The following is a 19,207-nucleotide window of genomic DNA, read 5'->3' as shown; positions in this document are numbered from 1 at the left end:
ACTTCATGACTGTATTAATGACCACAGATTTTTCTTTCACGTGTCTTCCCAGCTCATTAAATCCATATAAACTTTCAGCATTCACAAATCCTCTTGCAAGAATTCCTTATCCTTCTCACATATTGTGCACACTCCTCCACTGTCACACACTGTGTGTATCTCCAAGTTGATGGGTGGTGGCCATTTTGTCCAGATAGGATTCAGCACTTCCCTTTTCACAGTGGCCAAAAAGTGCTGCAGCTGCCAGGTAAAGCCCAAGGTGCATCTGAGGAGGGGTTGAATGTGGTGAGATGATTTGTACAACTACAGTGCTGCATTGTATGGCTATAGATCCTTCAGAAGGGATGGACAAGGAAGGAGAGGTGGTAGATTTGCTCTGTATATTATGAGGTGCTTTGTCTTGATCAATGACAGTGATACAGTTGAGTGTTTATAGGTAAGAATCAGTGGGAAGACCAGCAAGGCAGATATTATGGTGCAAGTCTGTTATAGACTGCCTGATTGGGATCAAGAAGCAGACAAAATATTCTGTAACCAGCTGGGAGAAGTCTCCCAATCACTACCACTTGTTCTCATGAGGGACTTTGACTTATCAGATGTCTGCTGGAAATACAACACAGCAGAGAAGAAACAGCCTAGGAGGTTCCTGGACCGCGTGGAAGATCACTTCCTGACACAGCTGGTGAGGGAACCAGCTAAGAAAGGCTCCCTGATGGACCTCTTGGTCACAGAGATGGACTAGTGGGTGATGTGAAGGTCGGAGGCCATCTTGAACACAGTGAACAAGGAATTACAGTTTTTATTTCTTGAGCAAATAAGATGGGGGTCAGTAGAACTGCCATCTTGGACATTCAGAGAGCAGACTTTGGCCTATTTAGGTGACTAGTTGACAGAGTCACCTGGGAGGCTGTCCTGAAGGGCAAAGGATTTCAGGAAGGCTGAACATTCCCCAAGAGGGAAATCTTAAAGTTGCAGAAGCAGGCTGTCCCTGTGTGCTGTAAGACAAGCCGGCGGGGAAAAAGATCAGCCTGGCTGAGCAGAGACCTTCATCTGAAACTCAGGGAAAAAAAATTATGGCCTATGGAAGAGAGGGCAGGCCACACAGGAAGACTACAAGGATTTTGTGAGGATATGCAGGAAGAAAGTTAGAAGGGGAAGTGGTGGGGTCACCATGCCTTATGCCTGGAGGTATTCAAGAGACGTGTAGATGTGGCACTTAGGGACATTGTTTAGTGGTGACCTGGCAGTGTCACCACCTGTCAGTTGGGTTAACAGCTGAACTTGATCTTAAAAGTCTCTTCCAACAAAAACGATTCTATGACATGATGTACCCAGTTCCTATGTTGGAAGTGACAGCGAACAGTAACTCTCTACTTTCTTTATGACACCACCCATAAGCCTTGGACAAACCCTTCGTTATCAGTTTTCCATGCTGAAGACTCATGTTTGGAATATATTACCCTTATCTTTAAAAACTTCACTCCTCAGGCCTTTGGGACAGTATTGTTTGCCACAACAAAGAACAAATCTGTTTCCTCTAATAGGCAGTGTAAGTGCCAAATCCTGAACTCCATGGCAAAATGAATGCAACCATTTTTCTGCACAGTGAAAATGAACAGCTTGTCTTCTAAAGGAGCTATTCAGTTACCCTGGTTGACTAGGAACTGATAATATACAAGGAACACACTTGAGACTTTTTCCACATACTGAGTTTATTCTTGGCTGGCCACTCAATTTAGCTTTACATTAGAACCTGGACTTTAAGGCTTGCATTATGAATGAGAATCTAGATAAGTTTACAGTATTAACTATTCCACACCAACGGAAACCTGCCATTAGCAATTGAATGTATCACTTGCATAATAATAATAATTCCCTTTCTCCTAATAAATTTGGGCATAACAACTGCATCACTTGGTCATTTTGACTCCTCATTCTTAAGTTATAGCTTCACAGGTATGCTCCTATTAACTGCAACAATTATAAAATGAGCTTTATCACATGAACTTTTGACTGGGATCCATTACAGTGTCATTCTGCCTCTCCCACTGCATCTAGAATATCATGGTTTCAAAGTTCAGGGTGCTTTGTAAAAGTAATTTATCTGCCACCCGCATGCCTGGGGTACTAGCTTCTCACTTTACTACATGAGACATCTTCCAGAGCTCTATTCATCTGAGAGGGTTAACAGAAATTAACACACAAAAAAGGGGGTTATAGTGTTGTCAAAAACAAACACATTCACATACACTACACTAAGTACTAACATGTTGAGCAAAGATTAAGGTGTTTATTATAGCACTACTTAAATGAGCCTGTAAGATCCTGGTTTTGTGCCAAGTAATGCACAGAACAACCGTAAACTGTTTAAAATTTAAGTATTAAAGAGGATATGAGTGGAAAAGGGACACATGGTGAACATTAATGAGGGTCAATAAAATGAGCAGAGGCAAAAAGCCACAAAGCTAGCAGTCTCAAACAGCATTTAAAGGTCTGTCTTACACAAATGCCCAGTGGAATGAGACATCTAGGAAGAAAAGGAGAAGCCCTTCCTATTAGTAGGCTCAAGAGAGAGAGAGAATGGAAGAGCAGGCCTCTGACTTAGTGAGGAAGAAGTCCCAGGAATTTGACTTACTGGAGCCATGGTGACAATGGGATAATATTTAGCAGCATGAAATGATTAAGGGGAAGATCAAGGTAACCATCGTATTCAGTAAGCTCAATGGCATTAGAACTTAAAGGCACACCAGAGAGCAGATAGACAGGTACAATCTATGAAATGATAGAAACGGTGGTCAGAAAGAGCCATGACAAAAAAGTAAGTTAGGAAGACATGCTAAATAAAAAGGAAAAAATAAGACAATGCCATGAAAGGGTGATTTCCAGGAACTGCCACCATATCACAAATACTCATTTGGCTCTCTTTTCTGGGGTAAAGGACTGGCTAAGTTACAAGGTGCAGAGATGCAGCCCTGTGAACACAAAGCTCCCTGCTCCCTCACCACAATGCTCCACTACATTCAGCCACCACCCATCAAGATGGAGCACAGAGTCCTTCCAGAACAGCCTCATGAGGGATGTGCTCCTGTACTACAAGGCAAGGATGATCACTAACAAAGCCCTTAGTTGAGCAATGTCTCAACACACTGTCACAGCCTACAGAATTAACTTGTTTTACTGTTACAGAATGCAAGACAAAGATCTTGGCAGCATCCCTGTTTTGGAGCTCCACTGAAACCAGCCAACCCAGTATATTCAGATTTACAAAATGAACGTGTTCATCTTCAATTAAGCTGCTTTCCCAATAATGAGCACGCTCATAAAAAACACCATGATAAAGAAAATCCACATGAAAAACCTGTCCATCACTTTTGCAACTTTTTTCCATTCAATTCCTTTGGCCCGGTTTGCTTTATGGTCTCGGACACAATTAGCAATATACTCTATATTTTTAATCAGCATTTTGTAACAGGAACAGCAATTAACAGTCTCCCTAACCTTTTCACCATGAGCTCCATACCTTTTACTCAAATTTCCATTGAGCTTCTCCTTGAGATCATAGTCATCATTCCTATTGGAAAGGTGACTCTTTACCTCTTTGTGCCTCCTCTGACACACATCATCCCCCTCTAACTTATGTTCTTCTTCCTTCTCTCTTTTTGGACTTGTGCAATTTTCACCCACGTCATAAACAAAAAAGATTTTTGACATATAGTCCAAAATAACCACCCTGGCCCATTGTGGAACAGGCTTTGCTTCTGAGCCACAGTGATGGAGATTCATTATAATGATGGTCAATGCAGTGGAAGCCGTGATCATGGTCATAGTTGCTATGTAATATTTTCCTGGAAAACAAAATAAAGTCATATTAAAGTTGCTACACTAATAAAAACACTCAATGCAGAAATAACAATGTGACAACAACATGCGAATCATAGATGCAAGTGAAACCAATTTTAAAACATCCTGATTCTTTGTACTTTGATCACACTTAATTTACCATTTAAAAAGAAAGATTAAAGCAATTGAAGTAAAACTGCATACTTAGTTACTGGCACAATTTTTATCAGATGAGTAAACGACTACTGTATTACCATGGTAAATATTTGCGAGCCACAACCTCAGATTCTTGAAATACACCCATTCAGAAGGCAGTTTAAAAATGTCTGTCAGGAGCCTTGTTCTTTTCCTGGTGTCTGCAAAATCCCAATGTTAATGGCTTCATGTGACACATTAGCAATCCCACTTCCTGATGTATTAACAAAAGGGATGATAACGCTTTGCTGAACCTATTGACACACCCCACCCCAGCAGATGGGTGCCTTTGCATTCACCCAGGCCAGTGAATATCCAGACCTCACTGGTGTCCAGAACTAGTGTACTGACAGGTAAAAGGCCAGGCACAGAGCTGAAGGGTGGCTCCAGCACCTGCTAAGATTTGTTTTCCAGATTTTCTTCAGACTCTACAAAGTTTAGCATGGCTATTCCAGACAAAGACAAAGCTCATTCTGGCCAGGAATAGATAACAGCGAATACAAGCCGTGTCCCTGAGCCACTGCTTTTAACAACTGAAGTACACAGCTGACCAGCTAACCTACTGTGGCTTCGGCTTGTGCACGTGCAGAGGCAGCTCTCAGCCTCTGCCGGAAAAGCAGGAGCTGGCACTGATGACACAGGATGCACCATAGACAAATGCTGATGTGATCCCAGTCTTCAAAGGGGTTGGAAAGGATGGTGAAGGAATAGAGAAAGCAGGCTAAAGCTAGCTAGGTCCTGGCCCCTTAATTTAGACAGCATGATAGGAGGGTAGGGAAGGTACCCCAGTAGAGCAAGCCCAGATTTTCATCAGGAGTGCTGCTGGTGTGGGAAATGCATTCATCAGTCCTGTTCATTGACCAGTATTTTGTCTCAGTTAAGCCATGCAGGTTTTTATGTACACAGTAATAACAAGAATAAAAATGAGAACTGAATTATCTTAATGAAGCTGGAAGTCAGCATGTAGACAATGGTCTTCCTAGCCCTCCAGAAATCCCACCAGGGCAGCTGGGCAACCTCATACCCCATAGGGGAGACCAGCCAAGGGCAGGAGGAAGGTGCTGGCAGGTGGCAGACAGTGCAGAACTGCACCCTTTCACTACACTCAGGCATAAATTAAAATTCAACAAAATGGGTTGCTGGGCATTACAACACAACATAATTGTCAGATGTTAAGTCAATCCTGAGTGTCCCAGCCGGGCCAGCCAAACATCTGCATCTGACAGAAACATGTCTTGAAACAGTCTGACCTTATGCTTACAGCTCTTCCTTACACTTCATATTCTGGTTCTAAATTTTTTTTCCACTACTGACTTTATTACAATGCATGAAAAAATTCTAAACATCTACCTGTACTTAAGAAATAGAAAATAGCTGGCAAATGTATAATTTAAAATAAACACAAAATAACCTTAAAGAGCTGCAGCATACCTGTACAAATTCCACACATTTTAAGTACTTCACTATGCTTTAAAAATGTAGCACCTTTATCTTCCCAAAAGCCACAAACTGCATGTGGTGTCCCTGACATACAGGCCTGCTATTAATAAACCATATTTAAAGACAAAGTGTGTAAAGCTCACCTATCAAAGGTACGTTTTCAGAGGGAGGCATGATCTCTGCAACCATCAGTTGGAACACAGTGAGAGCAAGAAGAACTGTAACACCCAGAGACACTTTTTCTCCAGAGTCTGCAGGGAGATAGAATCCCAGTGGGGCCAGGAAAGAGATCAAAATGCAAGGAAGCAAGAGATTAAATATGTAGAAAGAAGACTTCCTTTTCAAAATCAGTGTGAAGGTCACATCTGGATAAGGCTCAGAGCAGCAGCCATAAGTGATGACATTCTTAACTGCTGGCATACCATGAATCTCCCATTCCACGTCTTCTATGAAGTCAGAGAGGTCACCACTATCAAGAGAATTGATGATGTCTACCTGATTGCCATTATAGGTCCAGGACCCAAATGTAAGGTTGCACTGCTGGCTGTCAAAAGGAAAATAAGATACATCCACCACACATGAACTCTTTGTGATAGCAGGTGCATCCCAAGTGATTTTGCCATCATATCTCAATACAACATTAGTATTCACTGGTTCTGAAAAGTCATCATCGGCCCTAGAAGACAGAAAAATGACAGTCAGGATTGACAGGCAACAGCCTAAAGTGTGGGCCAGGGAAGGCAGGGCAAAGGGGAAGAGCCTCACTTTACACCATCAAAAGCATGCTTCTGAAATCATATTTATATCAAATTTTGGTAGGAAACTACTATTAACCGTTATTTACAGATATCACTGCCCATTAATGCCAAAGGTCAATGCTGCTAAATTATGTTGTATTTGCTGGCTACAGCTTCTTCAAACTTGATCTCAAGCAGGATAAAGTAGGATAAGAATCCATTCAAAGATTAAAATAATCTGCTGGTCACTGCTGGCCTGGGAGAGCAGACAATGTGTGCAGTCTTCATGTATCACCTTTCTGTGAACAATCTTCCAGAGCTCTTCAGCAGCCTCAGGAGGAAGCACTTCAGACTGCCAGGGTGTTCTGTTCCCAGCACAGAGAAATTCAGAACAGCTTTGCTATGTGGTATAATCAACTGCCAAATCCTGTCTATAGCTTTATTGCAAAATATTCAGATGATCAACAACAAATGTTAAGACAACAAACACACCCTTTGCTAAGGTAAGGTAAAGTGATGTAAGTTCAGATTCTGTGGGTCAGTTCTTCCTTCAACGTTCCCCGCTCCCCCCCTCAGACAAATAATTCAAGTTGTCTTCCTCCAGCCACACTCACTTGTTATATAGGACAATATCTGGTCTCCAAACCAAATTGCTTGGAATCCTGATAGAATCCAACCCATCATATTTATCTTTGTCCCACTTGAGGTATGCGTCATACCAGCTTTGTCGAATCCATAAGTAAGCTGACAAAATCTGGTTCCTTTCATCCTGCATAGAAATGTAGAAATATTTCTAGCTGAAGGCGACAAAATCATATCTTAGATGCAGACAGCATTTGTTGTATAGCTCTAAAATAGTGCCCACAACAGGCCAGAATACTGACAGGACATGAGAGTACTTCTCACAGAGATACATGTGCCCAGGGAACTGCACAGGGAACTCATTTATTTGGACTTTCTCTTATTCAAACCTTCTTCCCCCTACATCCTCCTTAGCTTTAAAAATCACAATTGTCTAAGGCTCCCAGTATCTTAAGAATTTCCTTTTTTGACCTTCAGAATATGAAGCAGCTAACAGATTCAGTCTAACAAATTCTCTGAAAGCTTGGTGAGGCCTTGAATTGTTGTAATTCAGAAGCCACAAGAGTGATTTTCTGTTCTTTCAGACACATTTTCTTTTGCCTTAAGAGTATATCTGGCTGAATGAAATTTATAAAAAGGTTACTAAAGGCTAAAATAGGGAGTTTATTTAGGAATCTTAGAAAAAGCATTTGCTCTTCCTGTTTAAAGCTCAGCAAAAGTTGGCTGGAGGGTAGGATACCAACATCCAACTACAATAAAGTCTTAACAATTCAGCATCTCTAAGTTCGTAGACTTATAATGGCAGTCTTAGTGCTGCAACCAGATAAGAATCTACAAAGCACTGGAGAACATGAACCTTGTGAGGAAGCATTACTGAAGTTGCCACACCAAAATGCAAGTTGCTTTTCCAACAACAAGCAAAGGGTTTACAGCTAGTACATTTCTTCACATCTTCAGAAAAACAGAACTGTACTCTTACCATGTCTTTAATTTGGGACAATGTGATCTGAAGGGTGACATTCAGTACTTTATCTGTATCTTCCACTGGTCTTAGAGCATTTGAGTAGTCTTCGAACAGTTCGTTAAACAGCATGTGAGCATATTTTCCTTTGGCTGATTCTACAGCTAGATAACAGATTGGTTGAATACATCAGATTAAGCACTGTGCAGTATCAGAAGATACCCTTTTTCTATAACTTCAAGTTGCATTTGCTTTAACTATATTTATTCTTCATATAGTGTGGAATATAATTTAGTGCAGAAACAGAAGTATACCTGAAGCTGCTACTCATATAATGACAGAATTCACATGTAATAAATTAATAGCTAACTCTAGGTTTTCACATCCACTGGAAAAGAAAAAAAAAGTCCTCTGCATCCACAGATTTCTTTCTTTTTAAAAGGTAAATATAATCACATTTTACTCCGGACTTTCATAGGCACAGAAATTATTGACTTCCAGTCATACATCTACCAAGCTAAAATTAGAAACGAAGTCTGAAGCCAAACCTGCTCCCAAGCTAATTACTTGTGATATCTCCCAAAATGTCACGCTGATGGATTCATGCTACTTTCAGAATTTACTCTTTCTTTCCAACTACCACCTGGAAAAAGTCTGAGCTGCTTTTCTTCACAAACTGGCAATTGCATGGTGCATGAACACATTCTTACACTAACATCTTTTCCAAAACACGTATTTGGAAATGCTTCTTGCTATCCAGACTTAGTCACTAAAGATAATTCACTGAAACTTCATGTTTTAATCACTTTTGGTGTTCCACACTGTTTTGTGCATCACATTTGCTCTAGGCAGTCTCTGTACTACCTTTAGACAGATTTACACATTTCTGCAAGCAAAGGGCAAAGACAGTAACACTTACAAGACTTATGCAAATGCCAGCTGGCACTATGTAGGAAGCAAGTGCTTTGGAGTACATCACTCTTTGGTGACTCACAGTGGCTTCCTGGACTAGTAAGAATTCACAGTAGATTTTCCTGATTAAAAAGAAATCCTAACAAATCAAAGCTTCACAAAGGGTATTTAACTTCTGGCTGTACAGGATCATTCATTTTGTCTATGCATCAGCTGAGTCAAAGCAAAATGATACAGATGAAAGAGTTCTGGAGTTCAGCCATGTAAGACACCATCAGGACACCAGCTCCTGTCTGAGTAAAATAAACCTCAATGCAACATTTAGCTATCAAGCAGTATTCTCACCTTGAAGCATCACTGCTGTAAACAGCAACCAGAGGGAGATGGAAAAGGAGGACAGGCTATTTCTCTTCATTTCTCGACCTTAAATAAAACTGTTCTCACAAGGGCACAAAAACGTTTATCACCACCCAAAATTAACGAACAAACAAAAATAAATCAAGTTGTGCAGCAACATAAAGATGCTGAGGCACTGATGAGCTGCTAGAAGAACCTCGGTCCTCTCAGCAGCTGTCAGAGTCCTGGAGCGCTCGATGGGCTCTGTCCCAGCCACCCCCTGGGGCTCTGCCGAACCCTCCCTCCCTCTGTAACCTGAGAGCTGCCTGCTCCGAAGCCAGTGCTGAAGGAGAAGATACACAGGTGGGCTATGAATAGGAAAACTATATTCCATTGCAATTTTTTTTACTACAAAGGTAAGATTTAAACCAATTTATGACGAACTCTTTCACATTTCTTTCCTGTGCCATGTTTTACTGCCCTTACATTCAGCAAAAGTTGCTCAGAACTAGTTGTGTAAAACCCGTGGACAAAAAAGTGATCTGCCTCAGTACTTTAATTGGTATAGTCACACCGTACATCACACACCATATCTGTCACAAAAAAAAAAAAAAAACACAGCCTGCCTACTCCCATGCTGACAAAACAACGTTTTCACCTACTGAAGTGGTGCCACATGGAAGACACGCAGATGCACCAAGTCAGACAGCACAGCAATGTTTGCAGTAGCCCAATAAGAACTTCCACTGGCGTAAACACCTCTGAGACCAGCACTGAGCACAGTGAATCAGAAGGAAAACTGGACTCTGCAGACAACATGCCATCCCCCAGTACACTACAGGTGAACTTAACAGGACTTCACAGAGTTAACTGGACAGCTCTTGCATTTAGCCAAAAACTTAAAGCAGAAAAATATGAATGAAACAACACCACACCTGGCCTCTCATCTACCCCGATGGTCAGAACATCATTAGCTCTGTCTCTATTACCCAAGTTAGTAATTAGAGTCTAGTCCCTATTACATCAGGTTAGTATCCTAGTACTGCAGGCATTTTCTTACAAATATATCACAGACAAGTGGGGATGACTTCCTCCTTTCCATAGTCCAGTCCATCCTTCCTGATACACTGTAGTCCATTTTGCCATCCTTTTAGAACACTTAGAAGAAAAAAGTCAATAAATAGAACGGTGAAAACACAAAATGAACTGCCAGGAAAAAAATATTTCATCCAGAATAGTTCTGATCCACACAAAATAGTGTGTTGTTTTACTCTTGTGTTGACTTCTGGCAAGAAGGAAGCTGATCCCTCCATACACTTAATTTCTATATAGTAGCACTCCTGGCACCCACTGGCTAATATCTGTGCTTTCATGGGGTCTATAAATCAACTACATTTATGGACAGGTTTAACAGATAAGCAATAAATAATTTCAGTCAAAGTACCTGAAACAAAATCTATCTCTGTCACTTCATCTGCTGAATTGTCACAGGGGGGAAAAAAGCAGAAAACAGTTTAGAAGTCATAAAGGTCAGTGCAGCCCATAGGCAGTATGTACTAACCTGCTTTTTCTGTGGGAAGGAGGTACATGCTGTTAGAGATGACAAAAATCAGAGGAAAAGGTTGAAAGATTTTTTGATATGGCCAGATCAATGAATTCTTAGGGGATACTTTGGCCTACAGAACATTGCTGTTACGTCAGCAAGTAGCTACTGCTCTGCTTCTCTTACTGTAATTACAGGAGTGACCAGAGGTACTGCTTTATGTGTGCTGCTATAAACACTACTAGAAACAAGACAAAGCTTGCTTTGTCACAGGCTTAAGACAATCTTGTGGCATATTACACCAGTGATACATATCTGCCACAAGGCACAGAACGATGCACTTCAATTTGCATAAGATCACATATATTAAAGGACACTTTGTTGCAATGACATCTTCTTGAAGGAAAACTGCAGGTTCTCAAAAGACAAAAACAAGAACTATGCTTACGTGTGTTGTTTACCCAATTTATTCTTCTACACACACCTATTCCATGTTATTCATTATAAATTTACAAAAGGATAGATAATATCACCTCAGTTATGATCCATTGTATTTCCAGTCATCAAATATATCCAATAGTTGGCACATATTGGACAGAGACAGGCAAACATGACCACATATATAAAAGAACATGCTTGTTATGACTGAGATGCTGCATTGAATACATGGTGCTTGTAAAACAGAAACACATGCAGAAGCCTTTTCAATATGAAAGATACAAGAAATTTAACTATCTTTGTATGACAGACCGTTTGGCTGCTTTGTTTGTTCACAAGAAATCCAATCTATAATTTTAATCAAAATGTCCCTCGTGTAGATATTTGGTGTGAAGAGAGCATTAACATTAACTGTTGTTCATTGATCTAATAGATTAATCCACAAACCCATGCTCCCTCAGAACAGTTTTAAACTGTGGCATAATCTATGGCAATACTACTCCTAAATCACACATCCCATTTAACATTTGAACAGAGCTTAAATTTATAGTTAAGCCGTTCTTTTTTCAGTAATAAGTTCTGCTACAAAGTCAGGAATTAATAAATTACGAAGCAGCTTACCAAGATCATTTAAGAAGAGTGACGGATCCTTGGAAGTTAGAATCAAGCCATTAACTTCTCCCAGAGCTAGACATATTCCCCGCGAAATTCCAAACTAGCCTGTTAGAGCAGAGCTGCCAGCAGATGGCCCTGTTAGCCAGCCTACTGACCTACCCAGCGCCTCAAGACGCTTTTTGTTGATCACACACAAATCACATCACATTTTCATTTACTTTGATTAACTTCGCCGATTATTTGCCTTACATTTGATAGAAGCCAAGCAGAGACAGCATGTTCTTTTAAGGAAAAAAAGGATAAGCAGAACGAACAAAACCACTTAGTGGCTGAATGCAGTTCTTGGTCTGCCTGCTGTACATGAGACCAGTCATGAGAAGGTTTCAGGGTGAGCAAATACATATCCTTGTCAACAACTGTACAACATGAAACCATATTTAGAGCACAGGCTGCTTCTGCTGAGGCAGAGCGCCGTTAAGGCCCATGGTACAATATGCAACTCCACTTCCACATATTTTGTTCAAATATTTGACTTTGTGAGAATGTGTATGGGCTATTAACAGAGCAGAACATTGTGTTCATGCTTACATTCAGTGGGAGAAGAGCCTACCATCCATGGGCGCACCGAGCTTGTCTGCCACTCACACGACACATCACTTTTTATGCTTCTAGACAAACATGCATGCTGCTATCAAGACAACATTTAAAAAAAAAAACCCCTGAGTTCAGTGTACTGCCATGTAAGGGAAGTTTGGCTTCGTATGCACTTTAGGGACAGACTGAAGAGGAGGTGACATGGGAGGGATCTTTTTCATATTAAAACTTCCAACTTTAGACATTTATCTCAGCCAAACTATAAGTAAAGCAGGAAAGCAGTTTTAAAACATTTAAAATGTTGTTCTTTCAAATATACAAATCTTTCCTTTCCTGCTTAAAATAACAGTTTGTTCCTGAAGCAGGGAGTTTGACACGTACGTTTTCAGAATTTATTTTTTTTTTTATTGATTCTTACCCTTTTTTTCCATAAAAAGCATTAAGGGTTTTTAAGACTCCAACTGGAAAAGCTACAGATACTGTATTATCATAGGCCTCAAGGCTGTCTGTACCATTTATAATCCACCCCTTCATCAGAGAACAATAAAGAAGAACAGATTGGTTTCTAAGCGCAGTTTGTGAGGAGAGTCTCACAGTCTGCTTCTACTTGCCTTCCTGCCAATTTTTCTCCCCAAAAGCTGTTGCATTCACGTTCTTCACAGCATTTGCTACAGAATATGATCTTGTGATGGGGTCAAAAAGCACACTAACTCTTCAGAGTCAGACTTCTGTCCTCAGACTAACTGAAGTCTTAACAGCAGGGGTAACAACAGCTCTCCTTGCCAGCAGAACAGCCTCGCTGTGCCTGCTGTGGATGCGGAGGACACAGCACTTCATTTAGATGCAGTGTGCTTCTCCTCGCCTCTTTTTCTCAGCCACGTACTGCCTCCTCCTTCCTTCTCTCTAAAAATACCCTAACACCTAAACCAACATACTCATTCATATTTCCTTACACGTGGAAGGCAGGAAATACAGAATCATAGAATCATTAAGGTTGGAAAAGACCTCTAAGATCATCACATCCAACCATCAACCCAACACTACCATGAGCACTAAACCATGTCCTAAAGTACAACAGCTACACATGTTTTGAACACCTCCAGAGACGGTGACTCCACCACCTCCCTGGGCAGCCTGTTCCAATGCTTCACTACTGTATTAGGAAGAGTTCACAGTGTCAGATCAGATCATAAGATAGTGTAAAATATTAGCCACATTTTCCAGAGATAGGATTTCCTATTTTACACACTACAGTATGAGTTTTTCTGAATATAAATTTTATTTGGGACCAGTTACACAGGCAGCTCTGCTGACCACCTCCCAGCACCTAAAGCAAGACAAATCTTTTAACCCTAGAAGCGTTGTATTATTTAATTTGATCTAAAATGCAGGGTGTTCATCCTTTTTCACCAGGGTGCTCACAAAACAACTGGTATTTTGTTGTCCTTGAGAAGCATTCAGTATCTGACAGGGCTATTATCAAGGTACTTTACAATTTTTAGCTATCAGAAAGCTATTCCTGATGTGCAGCTTTTTCTCACTGGGACATTTTCAGCTTTGTATCATGCCTTTGAGTGACTCATCACAGGATCCATGCTCTACTCAAAGTCAACCTCTGGTCCCAGACACTGTTCCAGATCACAGGTTTGTTTTGATAGTCAACCTGATGCTCCAAAACAAACTGATTGGGGAAATATTTATCTCTCTTAGAAGGATGTAGACAGACAAGAGTCTTTCTCTGCTTGATCACTCTTCAGTCACTGAAGACAGCACACTCCCTCAGTTTTTGGAAGTAGAGGGAAGCCGCACAGCTATCAGTGAAGGTTGAAGACAACTCTAGGTTCCTCAGAAAGCAGAAATTCAAAAAGAAAATTCATCTTGCATGAACAGCACAAAAAACCTGATATTAACCCCATATCTGAAGAAACAAGACTGAAGGGCAGCAGTTTAGATGCTAACTTAAAACTGAAGTTTAAGTCTTTCCAAAATGCAAAGCTGGGGAGGGGAAACATCCCTTTAAAATGCTACTGGAACTCATCATGTTCACAACAGTATCTGCATAAAGGGTCCCCTGAAAACATCTGCTTTCCTAATAAGCCCACATCCACCTTGCAACACAAAACATGCTACATCTAAACTTCTGCATCACTGAATTCATCAGAGTTTAAGAGTTCCCTACAAAGAGCTGAGACTAATGCTGTGCACTAATGCATTGCAGATGGCTGAAAAGGCAGGATGCCAAAAGTTGATGAAGATAAGAAAAAAATGCAGATCATAATGTATCAACCTAAACTTTAACTGCGTTTTCAAGGAATTCACAAACTCTAATTGCAAGATGTGTGCTAAAACAGTATTCATACATGCTACTTCACCAGCATTGTAGACAATTTTACTTACACTGTAATACAAATCTCTTTGAAAAAGACACCACACAAACATTTATGTTGAAAAATTCAGCATTATCTAATTGTTTCTGCTCCATCTGATCACACACAGCAAAATACCCAGGTGGTTTTGTCACATTCCCACAATTTAAATTAACAAAAATACTGCTTTATCAGAGTGAAAAAGGTTTTTTTCTAAAGCAAATAAACTTTTTTCCAAATTTATAAATATTGTAGAGCTGCTCACTTTAAAAAATAGCAGAGCAACTACATGAGGGAGGACACGACTCTGAATTATCACAGTGCATTTATGCCTAAACAAACCTCCCTGCAGGATAAAGCAAGCAGCAGCTACTCATCTCACTAAGGGAAAATAATTTTTGATAAATCATGGGTTTAGCTAGTGAAACATCTTATGGTATGTGGGTACTGATGTTCTTTAGAATATCCTAGCATGCATGCAGCTAAACTATGCTATGGACTGTGAAGAAAGAATAAAAATTTTCCTCCTGAGCTAATATGGTATTAAATGTGCAGTTTTATTCAAACTCTGCAACTACATTTTTTTTAGCACAACAGAGCGATTTAGATCTTGGAGACAAAGCACCACCACCTCAGCTGAAGGCAGATTTGTCTTCCTGTCTGCATCTCATGAGCATAGTGGCTGCAGAGCAGTTAATGGAGGCTGTATTCATACTGTTAGCTTTCATCTGCAAAGTTCTACACCATTGTCCAATGCCAAGTTATCAGTTGCTTTAGTTGCTTAGTACTTCCAAGGGAAAAGAGTTAATACAGGGAGTCATCAGCAGGAACACCCTTTTCTTTGGTTCAGTGGGCTGAAAAAATCTTATTTTTCCCATAAAGACAAGAGATTTTCCATCTAGGAGTGCTAGCCTACAACACTGATCAGAATCTTACAAGCTTGGTAGCTGCAATTTTTCAAGTTCTGTGGAAGGTGACATGAGGTATAAAAGCTGTTAAGGCAAAAAAATAATTGTGCTTTAACATCAAAAAACCACTACAACCACGTATTATACCTGGTTAGATTGCGTGCTTTGAAAAATATTTGCTGCTTGTGTGCCAACAATTGGCAGGAGGCTATGAAGTATCTTTACCAATTGTTCATCTGCCTTTAGCTTAAGGAAGGGTGTTTTATTCTGACACAGAACCAAGATATTGGGGAAAAATGCAAGAGCAATGAGTGCACAGCTTATGGCTGTAGCAGAACTATGATCCTACGGTCGCCCTGCAGTTAGAGCTGTTGGGAAATGTACATAAAAGTGCAAAAGCCAGTTCCTCAAATTAGCATAAAAGAGCTAGTACAAGAACATTGTTACAACCTGGAACAATTTTAGCGACAAAATCCGTATTGGCTTTACTCCCAGGCTCTGGTAAAAGCAGCATATTACATTTTTATTTCAGAGCTGCTCCTAATCAAGAGATTAATGGCTGATGCATGGTTAGGTCTGGGCTCTGATGGATAATTGTTTTGTTCTTGGTAGGAAGCATATATATAAAGGAAAGAAAACATGGCATTTGTGGTACATGTTCTCTTTGTTATTGGAAGAGATGATTTAATGAGCCAGTAGCAATTGGTGCATTCAGCACTGTACTAATGCTTCTAGCCAAACTCGCATCACACACCAAACAGAGCCTTCTTCCCCTATCCTGACTGAAAAACATTGCTTTGCCTTCAGATATCTTAAAATAAATGTACTTCTAATGCATATACAGCTTCCAAGTTTGCAACATTAGCAATTACAAACCTCCTAAGGAGATATGACTTAAGAATATGATTTTTTTTCAAGAGAAAGCCTGAGCAGGGTAAACAGTGCTGGCATGTTGTGCCCAGCACGCTGCTATCAGAGCTGCTGCACAATGTCAGTGTCCTCAGAGTGGAAACACCTCTTTGGTGTACAAGTAAACATCGGAACTGGTGGATATACTTATCAAAGCAGAACCTTTGTCCCAACACTGGGTTTTCACCTGATGTGCAAAATCCAATAAAACAGTTACTATTTATAAGATATTTGCTTTCAGGACCACCCAGCACTTACCCAGGTGTGATATCACCTCCCACTTCCCACCCCTAGTTGTGAAGTCTGGAGCCTGTGAACCCTCTTCCTTTCGACAATGCCTGGGGTCTGTCCGAGGGGTGGGGTATCACATGGTCATTAGCTAAGTAAAGGGACCATTTTAGCAACCCTTATATTATCTCTTCCTTTCACAAGACTGCCTCCTCTTAAGCTTAACGTCCCAGTAATCCCCCCCAAAGCCTTATCTTGCCACAAGTCTTTGTCAGCCTTCCAACAGAAGTCAAGGTGATAAAGAGACTTCTTAGGTTCTCATTATACTTGGATTCTGGTTGAAAACGCCAATCTTAAAGTGTTACTTAAAATACCACCGGCAAAAAAACCACGTGTTGAATTAAGGATACCAAGTATCATATCCGAAGGAAATCATTAACAGTTAAGTGAACCGTGTGCTATTTCTGTTTTTTAAAATACTGATTAGGCTAATTATGCTCAGAGGGAATTTGGTCTAGGGATTAAAGGAGATATTTTCAGCAGCAGAGTTCGCCCGACTAGAAAAGCTGCTGTCCCTCATTTAAACAGCACAAGTATCACTTTGAACATCTTATGACTATCAATGTTTTAAAAAGCTCATCATTCAGTATGTTCTTAGGCTAATAAGATAGCTGATATTTCCCTTTTGACCATAGAGACATATACTAGTGTTAAGTGTACACCCATACCAAAAGATACAATTTAACTACCTCCTGTTTTACAAGAATTACCTTGAAGGCAAGAGTTTTACTCCCAGACTTCAGAGTCTGCTTGTCATTCGCTCGTTGTTCTGAAACCCGAGATTATAGTTTCATCTGGGTAAAACCAACAATATTACCAGTAGGCAAAGACTTTTTAAAAAAGGAAGGCTTTATTGACTCACACTATACAGCCTAAAAAACTACGTGCAGACTTGCTCTGTGAAGACAGACAAGGTCTACCCACAGCAGGTTTGACACTCCCCCACCCTCAGCACCACATGCAGCACCTATGAGTGAAATTCCAAAAAAATTCAAATACCATCCCACAGTGAGGTAGAAAATTCATTACAGGTGTTAATACTAAATTATGCCAAAGACTAGAAACGATAGAATTAAAAGTCAGCTCTGGAGAAAGAAGATAATTCATTAGCTTCTGTTCTCCTGTTGGTCTGCATGGCTATGATCTCCCTGGGATCACACAGGGCCACCTTGCCAGGCGAGTGACATCCTCCCCAGGATAGCCACAGCGTGCGGCGGTGACGGCCGTCCCCAGCCAGAAGGAATGCACACCATAGTGCTCCGGGCACAGCCCCAGCAGGCGCAGGGCACACCGGAGGACACGCAGAAACCTCTTCTTGGTTACAGTCCTGTTGTCCAAGCCTATAAAGAGTGGTCCTTCCAGCCGTGACCGAACTGCCACGTAGCTCTGGAGGGCCAGAACAGGGCACACCCATGGCTCTCCAGACAGCCCAAGGCTGATGACATGTCTCTCCTGGCCCACAGGAGAGTTCCGCAGATAAAACACTGCCCTCCTCTCTGTCAGCTGGAGGTCACTCAGGTACAGCAGCTCAGGCTGCAGTACGTTACTGTGCTTGGCCACCATCTCTCCTATTCGAAGTGCCCCAAAAAAAGCTACAGTAAATAATGCACGAAACAGTAAACATTCGTAATGAGTTACGCATACGGACTCCAAAACCCCCAAGAGAGATCGCAGCACCTCAATTGTTATAGGCAAGTATTTTTCCCTCAGGAAGCCAGCTCGACGTTTCAACCCCATCACCATGCAACGGGTTATATGATCTCCCACAGGATCACGGTTACCAGTCAGTTTTGATAAATAAGACAGTGCCGCCACATAGATCAGTGTCTTTGACAATGAATAACGAGATTCTGCAACCAAAAATCCTCTAACTTGCTCCTCTGGAATTGGCCAGGCCGCAAGCATTCCCATGCGTTTCCTGAAGACAAGGAATTTCTTCAGTCCTTCAAGGTAAGCTTGCCAAAGCCTAGTATCCCCTGAACACTCCAACAACGACAAAGTCTTCAGAGGCCAAGGTCCCAAGGAACGTTTCCAATGACAACTAAACTCCTGTCCTGCAAGAGAGGATCCATGTTAGCACGTGCTGACAACAGGCACAAACAAGCACGCCACTCAAGCACCAACAAAGACAGCAGCACTCAGGCCAACACACCCTCAGACAATGCTCTGCTCGTTCATCTGATAAAAACCAGCTCACATACAGCTACACCCGTATTTCTCAAATAGGAAACTACAAGTAACATACCAAGCCCACTTCAGGTGCTAGATTTAGTAACACTCCAAGAATTCACAAGTTTGTCAAGTAATAATGGAGAAGCAGAAAGCAATTTTAAAACTAAGCCTAGCTAACAAAACGACAACTGCAAAGGGCGTACCGCAGCTCCCACCAGAAGGCAGCAGACATCCCGGCCCAGGAAGGGGAACTCCCCTGAGGCCCCCCTCCAGAATCTCCAGCCTCCTAGGATGACTCCAGCAAAGCCAGGAGAATGCTGCCCGGCGGGACCCGGGGCCACCAGCGAACCGCTCGCCCCTGCATGGAGCCA

The 19,207-nt window shown here is 41.2% G+C and overlaps 1 protein-coding gene across 2 annotated transcripts; it reads right to left on the bottom strand.

Annotated features, from left to right (window-relative positions):
• Positions 1-3,288: 3,288 nt before the first annotated feature.
• On the bottom strand, positions 3,289-13,030 carry CHRNA9 (cholinergic receptor, nicotinic, alpha 9 (neuronal)). Of its 2 annotated transcripts, none has more exons than XM_008945154.1 (5): positions 12,994-13,030; positions 7,774-7,919; positions 6,827-6,981; positions 5,619-6,151; positions 3,289-3,845 (listed from the first exon to the last, which is right to left on the bottom strand). In XM_008945154.1, exons 1-5 carry the CDS (start codon positions 13,028-13,030, stop codon positions 3,289-3,291), a joined length of 1,428 nt encoding a protein of 475 aa, XP_008943402.1. The 2 variants fall into 2 exon arrangements, with proteins under 2 accessions (XP_008943402.1, XP_008943401.1); XM_008945153.1 differs by lacking the exon at positions 12,994-13,030 and adding an exon at positions 9,013-9,082.
• Between the last annotated feature and the right edge of the window lie 6,177 nt (positions 13,031-19,207).

This window comes from Merops nubicus, unplaced genomic scaffold (assembly GCF_000691845.1).
Source record: "Merops nubicus isolate BGI_N331 unplaced genomic scaffold, ASM69184v1 scaffold10138, whole genome shotgun sequence".
Lineage (NCBI taxonomy): Eukaryota > Metazoa > Chordata > Aves > Coraciiformes > Meropidae > Merops > Merops nubicus.
Note: the sequence above shows the minus strand (reverse complement) of the source record. Positions and strands in the feature narration are given on the sequence as shown.

Coding starts and splice junctions, on each gene's coding strand:
- CHRNA9 (XM_008945153.1), bottom strand. CDS start 9,082: ATGAAGAGAAATAGCCTGTCCTCCTTTTCCATCTCCCTCTGGTTGCTG. Junction 6,152..6,826: donor GATATTGTCCTATATAACAA/GTGAGTGTGGCT, acceptor TCTGTCTTCTAG/GGCCGATGATGACTTTTCAG. Junction 3,846..5,618: donor TGAAAACGTACCTTTGATAG/GTGAGCTTTACA, acceptor TTTGTTTTCCAG/GAAAATATTACATAGCAACT.